This window comes from Adiantum capillus-veneris, chromosome 3, assembly GCF_014529385.1.
Source record: "Adiantum capillus-veneris isolate H3 chromosome 3, ASM1452938v2, whole genome shotgun sequence".
Lineage (NCBI taxonomy): Eukaryota > Viridiplantae > Streptophyta > Polypodiopsida > Polypodiales > Pteridaceae > Adiantum > Adiantum capillus-veneris.
In genome coordinates, this window is record NC_140933.1 from 40,983,674 (window position 1) to 40,997,827 (window position 14,154).

The window sequence follows — 14,154 nt, forward strand, 5'->3', positions numbered from 1 at the left end:
TTCAAAAGGTAACCAATCTACCACGGAGAGAGAGAGAGAGAGAGAGAGAGACGCAATAAGTTTTTCAAAATCACGACACCATGAATTTGGTATAGATTGTAAGCTTAAGCCACATACTTCTGGAATCCTACATAGGATTCCCATATGCTTCCCGAGGGCTTAGCCAGTTTTCTTTACCCTTGACTTAGTCAGTCTTCTTTACCCTATAGTTGGAGAGACATGAAATGGACACAAAACGACAACAAGCTACAAACCTTCACATATCTCTGTCTAAAATTCCTTGTTGAAAGGTCTGGTGGAGAGATTTGTTATCATTAATATAGCCTTTGGATTCTCGATGCTAAAGGATTGTGGTGATGAGAATCACAATGAAGAATTCACACTTGCTAGGATAGGAAAGCACGTAGGTCCACGATCATGGTCGATGGTCAAGGATTGTGGTGATTAGAATCACAATAGAGAGCCCACATTGTGTCTGGGATAGTAGTACGGAGGTTCACATCATGGATGTTGGCAAAAGTTGAGTGTGGTGCTCTGGCTCTTGGAACTTGGTAGTGAGTATATTGTGCATAGTTGGAAGGGAAAGAGACTCTTGCGTAAAGGCCAATTGCTTACTTTCACCTACAAGTCAAAGCCAGTAGCACAAGCTGTGTCGACACAATGTGATTGTGAAGAGATGAAAGCATGTTAAGGGCATATTTTCATTTTGCCTGCCCCAAGGATACAAATTACAAAACTTAGAAGTCAAATTTTGTGGATGCATTCCTCGCCAACCCCTTTGTGTAGTCAAAGCCACTAGAGTTTGGCATTACATGAAGACTAAAAAATAAACTCGGTCATTTCCATGCATGCATGTTTTCTAAATTAGACGGGCATCTTAACGTACTCCACTTCTGTGGACAATTGAAGGGTACCCTATTTTATTTCCCATTCCTGTAAAAGAGTCCTTGTAATGACAAACTCATAAAACTTTTGACCTTCATTCGACTCGAAAAATTACCTCAAAAAAGGGCAATGGGCGTCAAATCCTATCAAGGAGGTTGTGAGTTCAAAGACCGATCAAAGAGACAAAAGACAGAAATCTAACACTCTTTTTGTAGCAGAGTAAACTTGTCAACTTCCAAGGAAGAAATTAGTGTGCTTCTCACTTAGGAGCAATATTACTTTGAAACTCATGGCGTGACTATACCCACCCACATATTTATTTGACCCCCAATTTGATGACTTGCAAATTCATGTGTCACTATACCCACCCCAAATTTTTCCTAAACATCAGTCAGGATTGGACTGCTTCCTCCGAATCGCCCTCACCTGAAATCTCCTCCAAAGACCTTCCCTTTGTCTCTGGCACCAAAAATGTGAAGAAAAATCCCAAAGCATTGCAACAGGCCAACATAATAAGGGCCATCCGAATACCGACCCCCGTTGGATAGCCCGGTTCTTGACGTCCTTCAGTCGGATTTTGGGCTGCATACAAAAACCCAAACGCGCCTACAATGGCTCCAGCTTTCCCTGCTGCAGCAGAGATTCCATGACATGTCGATCTAAGTCTTGCCGGAAATACTTCTGCAGGTACAATGAATGTGGTACTATTGGGACCAAAATTGGAGAAAAAGAATGTGAAAGCATACAAGGCAATAAAGAGTGTATGATGGCCATCGCAAAATCCTGAAGCACATTCCCTGCCACGCAGCCAGTTGTAGGGGATAGAGAGCCCAAACATAAAGGCCGTCATAAAGAAGAAGCCGAGAAGCTGAATTGCAAATCGCCCAATGCGATCGATTAGCAACACCGTGAACCAATATCCAGGCACTGTGGAGCACAATGCAATTAATGCTTGTGCTTTTGCAATCCTGTAAACTTCTTCTAATGCATCCATGCTTCCTGCTGACGGAAGCCAGCCTACTGCCGTGAAGACGTCCTTTTGAAAGAGATTCTGACTATAGAAAGCAACATCTAGAAGAAACCATGTGCTTGTGGTGCCGAGAAGATGAGACCCATGCTTCTTCAAAAACTGTGAAGAAAACAGCCCATACGATGCAGTACGGGTTATTTGATCCACTTTATGTTGCTCAGCTTCCAAACGCACTTCGAGCACACTGGTCATGTCTGCTGCTGCTTGCTTCGCATTCCCTGCCACCAACGCTGTGTAGCGGGCAGTCTCAGGCATTTTCATCCGCCAATAATATGTGAGAGCTGCAGGAATCGCACCCATAATAAAGATGATCCTCCATACAAAATCTGCCTGCGACGGTGTCGAAGCTATGGGGTCTGTGTTGAAGGGAGGTGCAGGAAACGCATTCTTGAAAGCTGCAGAGACAATGATTGCAACAGCCGCACCACCCAATATCCCGAATCCCTGCATTGCAAACACGGCAGCGATGAAAGCACCTCTTGTGCGCTTGTTGGCATACTCAGACATGATCGTAGCTGACAGGGGATAGTCGCCCCCTATGCCAAAGCCAAGCCAAAATCGGAAGAAGCAAAGGGTCGTCATTACAGACTTTGCAGTGCTACCGAATGAAAGACCACAAGCTACGGAGCTGATGACCATGCACATGAGGGTCATGCCATATACTCTCTTGCGACCAAGCTTGTCGCCGAGCCATCCAAAGAAAAGTTGCCCTGCTAAAGTACCGCAAAGTGCAACCCCGTTGACGGCGGCCGAGACATGGGCTGGTAAGATCCCCGGCTTGTTTGTGAGGGGATCATAGTAGTAAAGCCTACCAAGCAATTTTGTGACTGTTGAGATGCAGAAGAGGTCATATGCATCTGTGAAGAACCCCATGCCTGCTATTATGATGGCTGTGAAGTGGTACCATTGTGTCTTCGCCTTGTCGAGGGCGGTTAGCACCTCAAGCTGTGTTCCTGTCATCCTACACACATCATCATTCCACATTCAGAGAATGCCATGAAATTTGAGATCAACGCAAACAAATAGCGTAAATCGTCTCCATGAGAGAGATATGTCCGTGAAAACAACAAACTACATGACCTAGTATGCCGTCGTTTCTCTCTCTCTCTCTCTCTCTCTCTCTCTCTCTCTCTCTCTCTCTCTCTCTCTCACACACACACACACACATCCATCAGACACACAACACACAAACGACACACTATATACATCGTCTCCTGCATCCCTTTGCAAAAGCTTAAACCTACACGACTACACACCTATATACATAAGCGTGAAATCACATGCATATGCCATGCTATGTGCGCACGCAAGCACAAACACCTGCGTGCATCTCTCTCTCTCTCTCTCTCTCTCTCTCTCTCTTCTCTCTCTCTCTCTGACATAGACACACACACACACACACACACACACACACACACACCCCGAAACAAGATGCATGTGAGTGATACCTATAGGAGGTTGGAAAGCCTGCAGGGAGGTTTCGGACTCTGCAGAGTCGCAGGTAATGGACTTCTTAGCAAGCAAGAGCTTTGTGCTTTGATGGACTTGTTAGCAAGAACTTTTACAAAGCAAAGTGATGGTTTCAGACGACATGCAAGACGCCACCCGCAATATATACAGCGAGAGACACTGTGCTTTAAGTCCTTTTACACTACCTACTTTTATACTAGTGCACGGCGGCCCATCCTTGCAAGGGAGTCGGGACACCACTCTTTGGGTGGTGCAAAAGTGGAAAGACTATTTGTTTCTTTCTGTGTGTGCACAGACATCGCCCCATACATACGTGTTCTTAAACCTCAACTCAAGACTAAAAGGACGTCATCACTTAGTCTTGGCTTGAAGGGCCACTCCATGGCTTTCCGCGTCCTATCAGTTAGGGACTAAGGATGTGGTCACGTATGCAATAATAAGTTATTTGTGCAACTATGCCAAAATCTGCATAGTAGTATATATCGCGACAAATACGTGGTGCACTTATTATCATGCATGAAGCACATTCATTTCCGATGACTATGCATCTTCATGTTGTCACGTGTTCATTAGTTATCAATATTAGGTTATTGATACAGCCATGTCAAAATCGGCATAGTTACAAAAAAGACTTGCATAGTTGCATATGAGACAATTAAATGGTGCATATGTGACCTTGCATTAGACACGGTTATTCCAGGTAAATATGCATTGCATGACAACTATGCTTATGATGGGAGGCTTCTACTCTAGCCACAGATAGGAAGCGTAGAACCAAAAGTAGACAAAGGTTTGTGCAAGTTTAGCATGGAATGACATTGGAGAGCCTCAAAGAAGTGCAATTCGTGTGTGAATGAGGTGGGTTGTTGGGTGGCACATGACTATAGGTGACAAGGGCCTTTTAATGAACATGTGGACATGGCAATCCATCATCACAACGCAAGAAATGTCAAGGTAATAGAAAAAAATGGTGGTTCCAATGCCTCTTGCAATTTTTAGCACACCATGCCCATGATGGGAGGCTTCTCTTCTAGCCATACATAATTTATAAATTGAACTTCTTAGTTAAAAGTAAACTAGGACAAACACTATAAACTCATACATTGGCCAAACCCCATCCACCAAATCTGAAGCAATCAATTTTTGGGTCGAGTTTTGCCGTTGGTGATCCTACCACTTCCTCTTCATCAACTACTTCATGCCCTTTAGTGTGAAGGGCAATTGGGATTTCAAGTCCAATGGGGTGCTTACTAGTTTGGATCCTTGACTATGTTTATTTCACTTGGAGATGCTCTAATGCAAGGAGGATCATCTATCCCTCCTCCTCCCCCTGCCGACATAAATGCCATACGGCTTTTGGTATCAAGAGTTGTGGAAAGCAAATTCTTTGTGTATCTATGTGTGCATGCATGCACACGAGCATGCATGCTAGTGCACTTGTGCCCTCACTAACTCAATATTGACATATTAAAAATAAACATGCCATTCTTGAAGCAATTTGCATTAGAGAGAGAAGGGAGATAATGTAGGAATGTCGTAATAGGTGACACATTCATGTATTAGAGCATGTAATGTTGTAAATCATTTACACAAAAGGATGATCGTAGATCAAAAGATGGGCTACATTGAGATGTATTGGTGATAGAGGAAATGAAAGAGGGTTGCTCATGAAAAAAATGTGGTAAAAGAGAACTTTTCTAAGGCACTACTACAGAGCTTATTCAAGTTGTGATTTGGTTGGTAACCGGAAGCCCACAATTAGCACTTCCTCTAATGTCTAGAATTAGTGATAGCTTCCATTCTTCTGAGTCTTTGTATTTTTCAATAGAGAGAACTCATTCCCTGCTTTCCTGCATGATCTCTTCAAAGTTAACTATTGCAAGGATTCCCTCGAATACTCAAAGCTTTCTTGACTTCCATGTTTGTTTGAAATAGCAAAAGTGGATAATCTGTGTGCAAACTAGAGTAGCTTGGTTGTTGAAAACCTTTCCTCCTATAATTAGATCATTCTTGGTAAAACGGATGTCTGATCACAGAATGCCCTTGTGGGCAAAATAAAGACCCTACAATTTTTATCAAAATATAATAAATACTCCATCTTATGTATTTGAATAAATTTAGGTGATTTTTTTAAAATTTTAAAATGAATTCATATATATTTTGTTATATAACATCTTTGAAGGTGTACCTTTGAGCCGCTGTTGTAGGATTAATCTAGGATTTGCATGAGCCAAAATCCATATTTTTTCCTTCAGCCAAGAAAGACAACAGTAGATTCAACTTTGCCACTAGTCTGACAATGACTAATCGACAAATCAGAACTCCATATTTGATCTTTATCATTTTTTTTTGGGTGGGCAGGCCTCGTTACTAAATGACGCCTCCCTAAGGAGGTGGGATCAATGGCTCACGATCATCGGTTGATTGTGGCCATTGGATTGCCTATGGAATGCAAAAGATTCCCACTTTCTCAGATCCGAGACTTGAACCCGCTACCCTCTCCCCCAGGGAATTGACTCTAATCACTAGGCTAGCACGCGCTCGTTGACAAGTGTGTGTGTGTGGTAAGTTTATAGATCACGACGTCGTGGACAAGTTTACACCTAGTTCACACCGAGTTCGCATTGAGTTCACACCAAATGGTGTGGTGTGCATACCCTCCCTTGTTCACACCTAGTTCACGTTGAGTTCACACCGAGTTCACACCAAATTTGGTGTGGTGCACATACCTCTGAGTTCACTCTTAGTTCACACCTAGTTCAAATGATGATCGAACGGCCCGGATTGCACCCGCCTCACGACGCCTACTATGGGCCATTGATCCCACCTCCCTAGGGGGGGGTGCTTTACCTCTGCTCTTTTTACCAAGAATGCACACACAAACATGTTGGTTAATGTGTTGGCCTCTCACCCCAATGGTGAGGGTTTGAGTTCCAATCTTACGAGACGGTGAGCATCCCAAGATTAATGTTTATCTTGAGATCAATTTTTCCCATTTGACACCTCAGTTCGCGATGGGGCCACCTTTGCATTGGACCATTGATCTTGTGCCCAACATCACATGGACAATGAAGAGAAGGGATGCCTTATGATATGCCTTCAAAACTTGATGTTAATGCGTTCCATAATGCATAATGCAGACCTTGAGGGGTTAACAGTGGAGACCTGCACACACAAAACTTGTGAGGCAAATAGGAAAAATGCCCAATATCAGCCCCCTATTGCCACTCCATGATCTTGCTTTGTGGTGGCCTCCATCCAAGTCTCATGTTCTATACACCATGATGGCATGTGTATTGTGATTTTATGGCCAAAAATAAATACCATGAATAAACTTAGACATCATTCATAACCACACAAACCCCCCCCCCCCCCCCCCCCCCCCCCCCCCCCCCCAAAACAAAAAAAAAAAAAAAAAAAAAACCCAAAAACAAGGGGAAAAAAGAGTTAGTCCATACCTTTTTTTTTTTTTTCAAATGTGCAACGTGTCATAAAAATATTTTGCCAAATGGTTACTCCCTTGTACCTAAAGGAAGATCGTAAAATTTTGTAGATCTGATGGAGAGGCGATTCTTGAGAGCGATAGAAGGAGAAAGAAAGGAAAAGAGAAATTTCATTTGAAATTTCTACAAACATGTGAAAATCATTGTGCTTTTGATTTTTCTTCTAAGAGAGGTTCTGATAGGTGATTTCAGCTTTCTAACCAAAGTGAAAAGGTACTGGATCGTATTGTATCTCCTTGAACTACCTAAAACTTGCAAAGGAAAAGCAACAATTGTGAAAGTTGTTAACAAATTTGAAAGACCTTCCTTTTACATTACTTGTTTGAAATATATATATAAAGAATAGAGAATTACAATATCAAATATAACAAGCTAGTTAAAGGTTTCAAGATTTGATGTGCCAACAAATTCTCAAACTATAACTAAATATGTGTGAAATTCATGTGCAAAGATAATTAATTCTCTCTCTCTCTCTCTCTCTCTCTCACACACACACAATATGTGCAAAAATGCAGATATTGAGAAAGTGTGTGTGTGTGTACATACATACATACATACATACATATATATATATATATATGTATGTATGTATGTATGTATGTACACACACACACACTTATCTGCATTTTTGCACATATTGTGTGTGTGTGTGTGAGAGAGAGAGAGAGAGAGAGAGAGAGGTATACATGTATATTGCAACCACTCATTTGCACAATTATTGAGCACGGATAGTCACTTATGCTCCATACCCTCTAAATGACGTGTTTCTTTTGGCCCCATAAGTCATATTTTTTACTTTCAATGATGATAACGAAATGTGTGTGTGTGTGTGTGTGTGTGTGTGTGTGTGTGTGTGTGTATCATTATCGTTCTTGAAGGTCAAATATGACTTATGAGGCCAAAAGAAACATATCATGTAGAGGGTATGGAGCTAATAAGTGGCTATCCAAGCTCAATCTCTCACACACACATATGAGAGAGAGAGCTCATAACTAATCAGAGAGCATAGAATATTAGGGATTGTTTAAGAGCTCACCTTACTTTGGTATAAAATATATCAATCTACCAACTTATATAACGAACACAATATCTATATAATTCTATTATGGCAGAAGGAGTTTCGGAAAGGGGATGCCACATGGCACAAAATCGCTCCTGCTCCTCCTTTCACCCACTCCTCACTTCATCTAATCATCCTCATTCCCCAACTTCCATTTAATGCAGCCAACAACCATACCATATACGACATTACTTGGCCCTCGGGTCAAGAATCCTTTGCATAGTTCAAATTTTTGGTAATGTCTATCTCCTTTCTTGTGCTTCCCTCTCTTGAATTTTCCTTTTGTATACATGCCTCTTGAAGTATCGCCATGCTGAAGTATCACCATGCCTTCTCCTTGCTCAAGAACTTACAATGGTTCAGAAGAGGGGCAAGGATCAGTGGATGAGGTGGTTGTACATCAAGACAACCGGGAGGAGTTGATAGTGTAGGACAATCGAGTAAAGAGGAGGAGGTGAGAGGGCATCTACTAAGGTGCCACTAGTGGAGTAGAAGGCCATGTAGTTCACTACAGTAATGATAGTTGAGGGCAAAGGTGGGGGTTGAGAGCAATAGAAGTAGTGATAGGTGCAGACTTGAAAGTTACACTACCATCCTTTCTATTTCGTATCATTTCCCATAAGGCTTGTGGCCATGGCTCATCCATTTTTGGAATTGGCACCATCACTTGTGACTTACGATCATCTACGGTATTAGCCACTACCCTTGTGTCCAATGGTGTTTTTGGTTTAGGTCTCATTTGGTCATTTGTTTGAATTACTTTGTGCTCAATTTTCCCGTCCCTTTTATGGATTAAAACTTCCTTTTTAGGGATGTTTGGTTTCTATGGCTCCATAGCTGTCTCTATGAGCATTTTGTACATTTCTAGTCTCTGTTTTTTGACTTCAAGATGCAGATATGTCAACCATTTGTGTCCCAATGTCTAATTAGTTTTTAGTCTAGCATTGTAAGATTGCAATAGAGCCTCTAAAGCTTCTGTGACTTTGTGCACTAAGATTGAATCTCCCGATGATACTTTGGATAACACGGCTCCTTCCATTTTAATTTTGTTCTCTTTTTCATGTTTCAGCTACTCTATGTCTTGTTGCAGCTATGTTTCTAAGGCAATTTTCTCTTTTAGCCTCTTTGCTTTCATTTTGTTTCATTTTGCTTTCCACGATTTTTTTTTAGTCCTTACCGATAAACTCTCAAATTTCTTTGAATTAGCAATTTGTTTTTGTCCTCAACAACTTGAGTTGTAGAATCAATTTTTGATCCACTTGAGCATGGCAAAATTCCAATGATGTTCATTGTCGCTTTCCCCTTGTTGTCAGGATTCTTGGGACAGTTTGCAAGAACATGATCTATTCCACATCCATCACAAAACCCAAAAATTTTCTTGCGTTCACCTTTGTGTGGACACAATCTTGCCCAATGATCACCTCCGCATTCATAGCACAGACTTTTTGGTTTGGATGCTTTGTGGTGCCTTCATTGGCTATCCTGACCTAGGGGGATAACCTTTAGGTATATAATTCTGATTTTCTATGAACATGAGTGTGTTCTCATCCATCGTGTAAGAAATTTTTGTCTGTTGTACAACATATGATGGCTTTGCAACATTTTTTGTACTTACCTAAGAAGTATAACCTTCTTTGGCATATGCAATACTCTCGGGTTCCCTCTCGCCGGTCTCTCATGGTTCTTTGTAATATAAAGTTGGTGGCAATATTTTCTCATTTGCAAGTGTTTCTATAAGGTGTGTGTATCTAACAATTTCTCGGTTCTCTTGAGGTAAAGGAGTTTTTTGGCCCAAAATTGGTTGAGGCTTATCTCCCCCTTGCACTGCATTATTCAAGCCTATTTGGTATCTCAGCGGTGGTGGCAAAGGTTGCATCCCCGAAGGTTGATATGGTCTTTCCCTCATGTAATTACTATTGTAAAAACACTCAATGTTTCATGGTTGGTCTATTTTTTCTCAATTGCATACCACTTCAAGACACATTGTGCATTAATTGCTGTTGTCAGTCGGGGATGAGTGTTGCACCATGGGGTGGGATGATTCCCTACAGATGTGTCACATCTTCTTGTTTGTTGTTGTCGTACATTTGGATTTGGTCTATTGCCTTAGTTCATCCTCTTGATCACTTCTTCGACTATTTGATCAACATTTGGCACGGTTGGGGTTTGAATTTTGTTTTGTTGTGGATTCACTCTTTGTAGAAGAGGCACTGCTGGTAGCATTGTCTGCATCTTCCATTACCTCTCCGTAAGCCTTACAATTGTCAACTAGATACAATGCCTCTCTAGTGACTTGCTCAAACATTGGGCATGCCTTCAAGTGCAAGTCCTTTTTAAGACTCTCGTTCATCAAGCCCTCTATGAAGAGAACTGACAGTCTCTCATCTTGTGGTAGCTCTCTCACATGACATCTCTCTGTGTATAATTTGAAGCAAAGAAAAGTTTCCTTCACTTTCCCGTTCTCCTTTTGCTTGAAAGCATAGATTGGGGACACAATATTGTGTGTGATCCCATTTTAGAGAATTCATCACCAAGTGCAAGAGTTGCTCTATGTTTGAAAAATCTCTACTGTTCAAAGGTTGGAACCACGTCAAGGTTGTTACTTCCAATGTAAAATCTGCTTGGAGGTTTGCTTAATAATCCTAGTTCTCTTTGGATGTTGTAATTAGGGTTGCAGAGAAACACACACAGCTTGGAGAAGACGAAGGAAGCTCAAGGCACACAATAGAGAGTGTGTTAGTGTGCAATGGAAAGATAGATAGCCCTAGAGTGATGGGCGTATATGCAATGCACGGGGGAAAAAACCTCCTAAAGAGCGAAAAAATGCCTCGGCGGTCCTAGTGTGTTCACACACATCACTACCACATGTATATGGTAACAAATCCCCCCTAGAGTGATGCGGTGAACGAGAGTTGGCACATGAGCAAAGGGAAGTGCCATGCCCTGAGGACAGGATCAGTCCACAAAGGGGAGTAAGTCCAAAGCTTTGCGGAAAGCTTCAAGCTTCTCACGAGATAATGCCTTTGTGAAACGATCTGCAAGGTTGTCCTGTGTTGGCACATAAGCCAAGCTGATCTCTCCTGCTGAGAGCCTCTCCCTGACATAGTGGTAATGCACCTCAATGTACTTTGTGCGAGCATGAAAAATTGGGTTCCTCGCAACTGCCAATGCGCTCTAACTGTCGGTGTAGATAGTGTTGGCAGTGTCCTGTCCAACACCAAAATCAGTTATAAGGCATCTGAGCCATACACACTCAACCGTAGTTGTGAAGACTACCTTGTACTCAGCCTCACAACTCGAAGTGGCCACAGTAGGTTGCTTCTTGCTCAACCATGATATACATGAACTGCCAAGCATGAAACAAAAACCACTTGTGGACACTCGTGTGTCAAAACAACCAGCCCAATCTGAGTCCGAAAAGGCATGTAAGTCTGGCGGCAATGATCCCCCCTTGGGATAAAACAAGCCAAGATGTAAAGTGCCACTAAGGTAGCGGAAAATCCTCTTGACAGCCTGCCAATGCTTAGACCATGGGCTATGCATAAATCTAATGACCTGTGAGACTGAAAACTGAATATCCGGCCTCGTGTTGCATACATAAATGGGGCAGCCAATAGCAGTTTGGTAAAGAGTGATATCAGCAGGATCGCCAGCATCATGTAGACTCAACTTCAAACATGTTTCCATGGGAGTGGCAATAGGTTTGCAATCCTCAAGTCCAAACTTACATAGCAATGTCTCTATGTAACTTTTCTGACACAAGAAAATACCACCATCACACTGCTTAAACTGTATACCCAAGTAATGATGCAGCAGCCCCAAATCTTTGATCTTGAAAGTAGCATTCAAATCAGCCTTAAATTCAGAAATATGTCTCTCATTTGGTCCAGTGATCAACAAATCATCAACATAAAGAACCACAATGAGAAGTACATCACCCTCACGCTTTATATACAATGTGCTTTCTGTTGGACTGTTACGAGTGTCAGCTTTCTCATACCAAGCACGAGGAGATTGCTTCAACCCATGCAAAGCCTTCTTACATCTACACACTTTTTCTTCTTGTCCTTTTATGACAAAACCGCGAGGCTGCGTTACATAAACTTCCTCAAATATGTCACCATTCAAGAAAGCAGTAACAATGTCTGATTGATATACATCCCAACCAAAATAAGCTACCAATGCACATAGAAAACGTACAGTAGTCATACGACAAGTGGGAGCAAAAGTCTCTTCATAATCTATGCCTTTTTGCTGTGCATAACCTTTTGCAACAAGTCGAGCCTTATGGCGATCGATCTCAACATCCGGCTTGCGTTTCAACTTGTAAACCCACTTCATACCAATGGCCTTTTTTCCAGGAGGCAAATCACATAAAGTCCATGTGTCATTTTCTATAAGTGCATCATATTTTGATTGCATGGCATCCATCCAATTTTCTGAATTTTGTGCTTCATCAAAAGACAGAGGCTCCTCAACATCATGTAAGCTAGACATAGCCAAAGCATAACAATCCGATGCATAAGATGCATGGCGAGAGCCTGAACGAGTACGACTAGACAAAGGTGCATCCAATTTACTGTCACGCAAAGTGTGCACTAGCCATTTTGGCATACCTCTAGCCTGCTCATTTTCAACCCTTTCCTCATCAAGTACATCATGTACATCTGCATCAGTAATAGGCTGATCTTAAACATTTTCAGAATAGGCTGTACATTTGCCTCATTGGAACTTACATTTGTATTTCCACCACTGAAAAGAGGCAACAAAGTGTCATAAATGTCTTACATTATTGTCTCTAGTACATGACAGCAAGGGCTGAACAGAATCTTCCACAAACACTACATCCTATGAAACCAGAAACGTTTTGTTTGCGGATGATACAACTTGTAACCTTTGATTTCAGCACTATAATCAACAAAAATACATTTGACAGCCTTATCATCCAATTTTCTGCGCTGCACTTGTGGCACCAAAGCATATGCCAAACAGCCAAAAACACGCATGTGCTCAATAGAAGGCTTTCTATCACGCCATGCTTCATATGGAGTAATAGACTGCAAAGCTTTCGTAGGACACCTGTTAAGTACATAAGTGGCACACATGATGGCCTCAAGCTAAAAAGAATGCGGCAAAGCTTGACTTTTGACCATACATCGTGCCATTTCTATCAGTGACCTGTTTTTCCTCTCAGCAACACCATTTTGCTGAGGTGTATAAAGCACTGTACATTGGTGTTTTATCCCACGACTAGCCAGAAATGCATTAAATTCATGAGACATATACTCCCCCCCTCGATCGGAACGTACGGTGCCCATAGTACATTTCGAGACATTTTGAGCCATAGCCATAAATTGTTTGATGCACATAAAAACTTCGGACTTCGCTTTAAGCGGAAATACCCATGCATGCCTGGAGTAATCATCAATGAAAGTCACGAAGTACAGGTAATTGCCCAAGGACGGAGTTTGCATGGGCCCACAAACATCACTATGCACAAGCTGCAACCTGCATGTGGCCCGAACTGAACCATCCTTTGGAAATTTAGAACGCTGCATCTTACCCAAAAACCAGCCTTCACAAACATGTTTGACAGGTGCTTCAAGAGACGACAAAGAAGCAACCATATCAGATTTCTGCAAACATAGCAAACTGGCAAAATTCAGATGACCAAAACGTGCATGCCAAAGTTTTTCATCTGAAATAGCCCTTGAATCTACAACATCATTTGCAAAATTTTTTCCATACTTGTCATACAAAGTGAGCTTATACAGCCCACGGCACAAAAGCCCAGATAGAACAATTTCATCACCAAAACTGAGATCATGAACTATACATCTGTCATCCACAAATTTGACTACAAGTCCAAGTCTAGCAAGTGCGGATACAGACAAGAGATTCTTCTTGATCCCAGGTACATAAAGTGCATCAACAAGTGTGAATGAACTGCCATTAGCAGCAGTGAGCACAATCTTTCCAACTCCCTGAACTGGATAAGAGGCGTTGTTGGCACAAGGGACTGAATTCCCATGAGGGACAGACTCGAGAGAGGTGATGTGAGGTAATGTGCTTTGTAGCACCACTGTCGAAATACCACACATGTGAATCTGCAGCACAACTGACAAGCATACATCATGGACAACAGGATTGTAAGTACACTCTGCGCTAAAAGCCCATTCTCCATCAACATCAGCATTACAGTTTGC

At 41.9% G+C, this 14,154-nt stretch overlaps 1 protein-coding gene across 1 annotated transcript; it reads right to left on the bottom strand.

The window, feature by feature from the left end:
* Nucleotides 1-1,077: 1,077 nt before the first annotated feature.
* On the bottom strand, nt 1,078-3,502 carry LOC147460798 (low affinity inorganic phosphate transporter 1-like). The gene is made up of 2 exons (XM_086508500.1): nt 3,364-3,502; nt 1,078-2,876 (listed from the first exon to the last, which is right to left on the bottom strand). The coding sequence occupies exon 2, from the start codon at nt 2,873-2,875 to the stop codon at nt 1,277-1,279; it is 1,599 nt and encodes a 532-aa protein (XP_086364626.1). The 5' UTR covers nt 2,876; nt 3,364-3,502; the 3' UTR covers nt 1,078-1,276.
* Nucleotides 3,503-14,154: the final 10,652 nt, after the last annotated feature.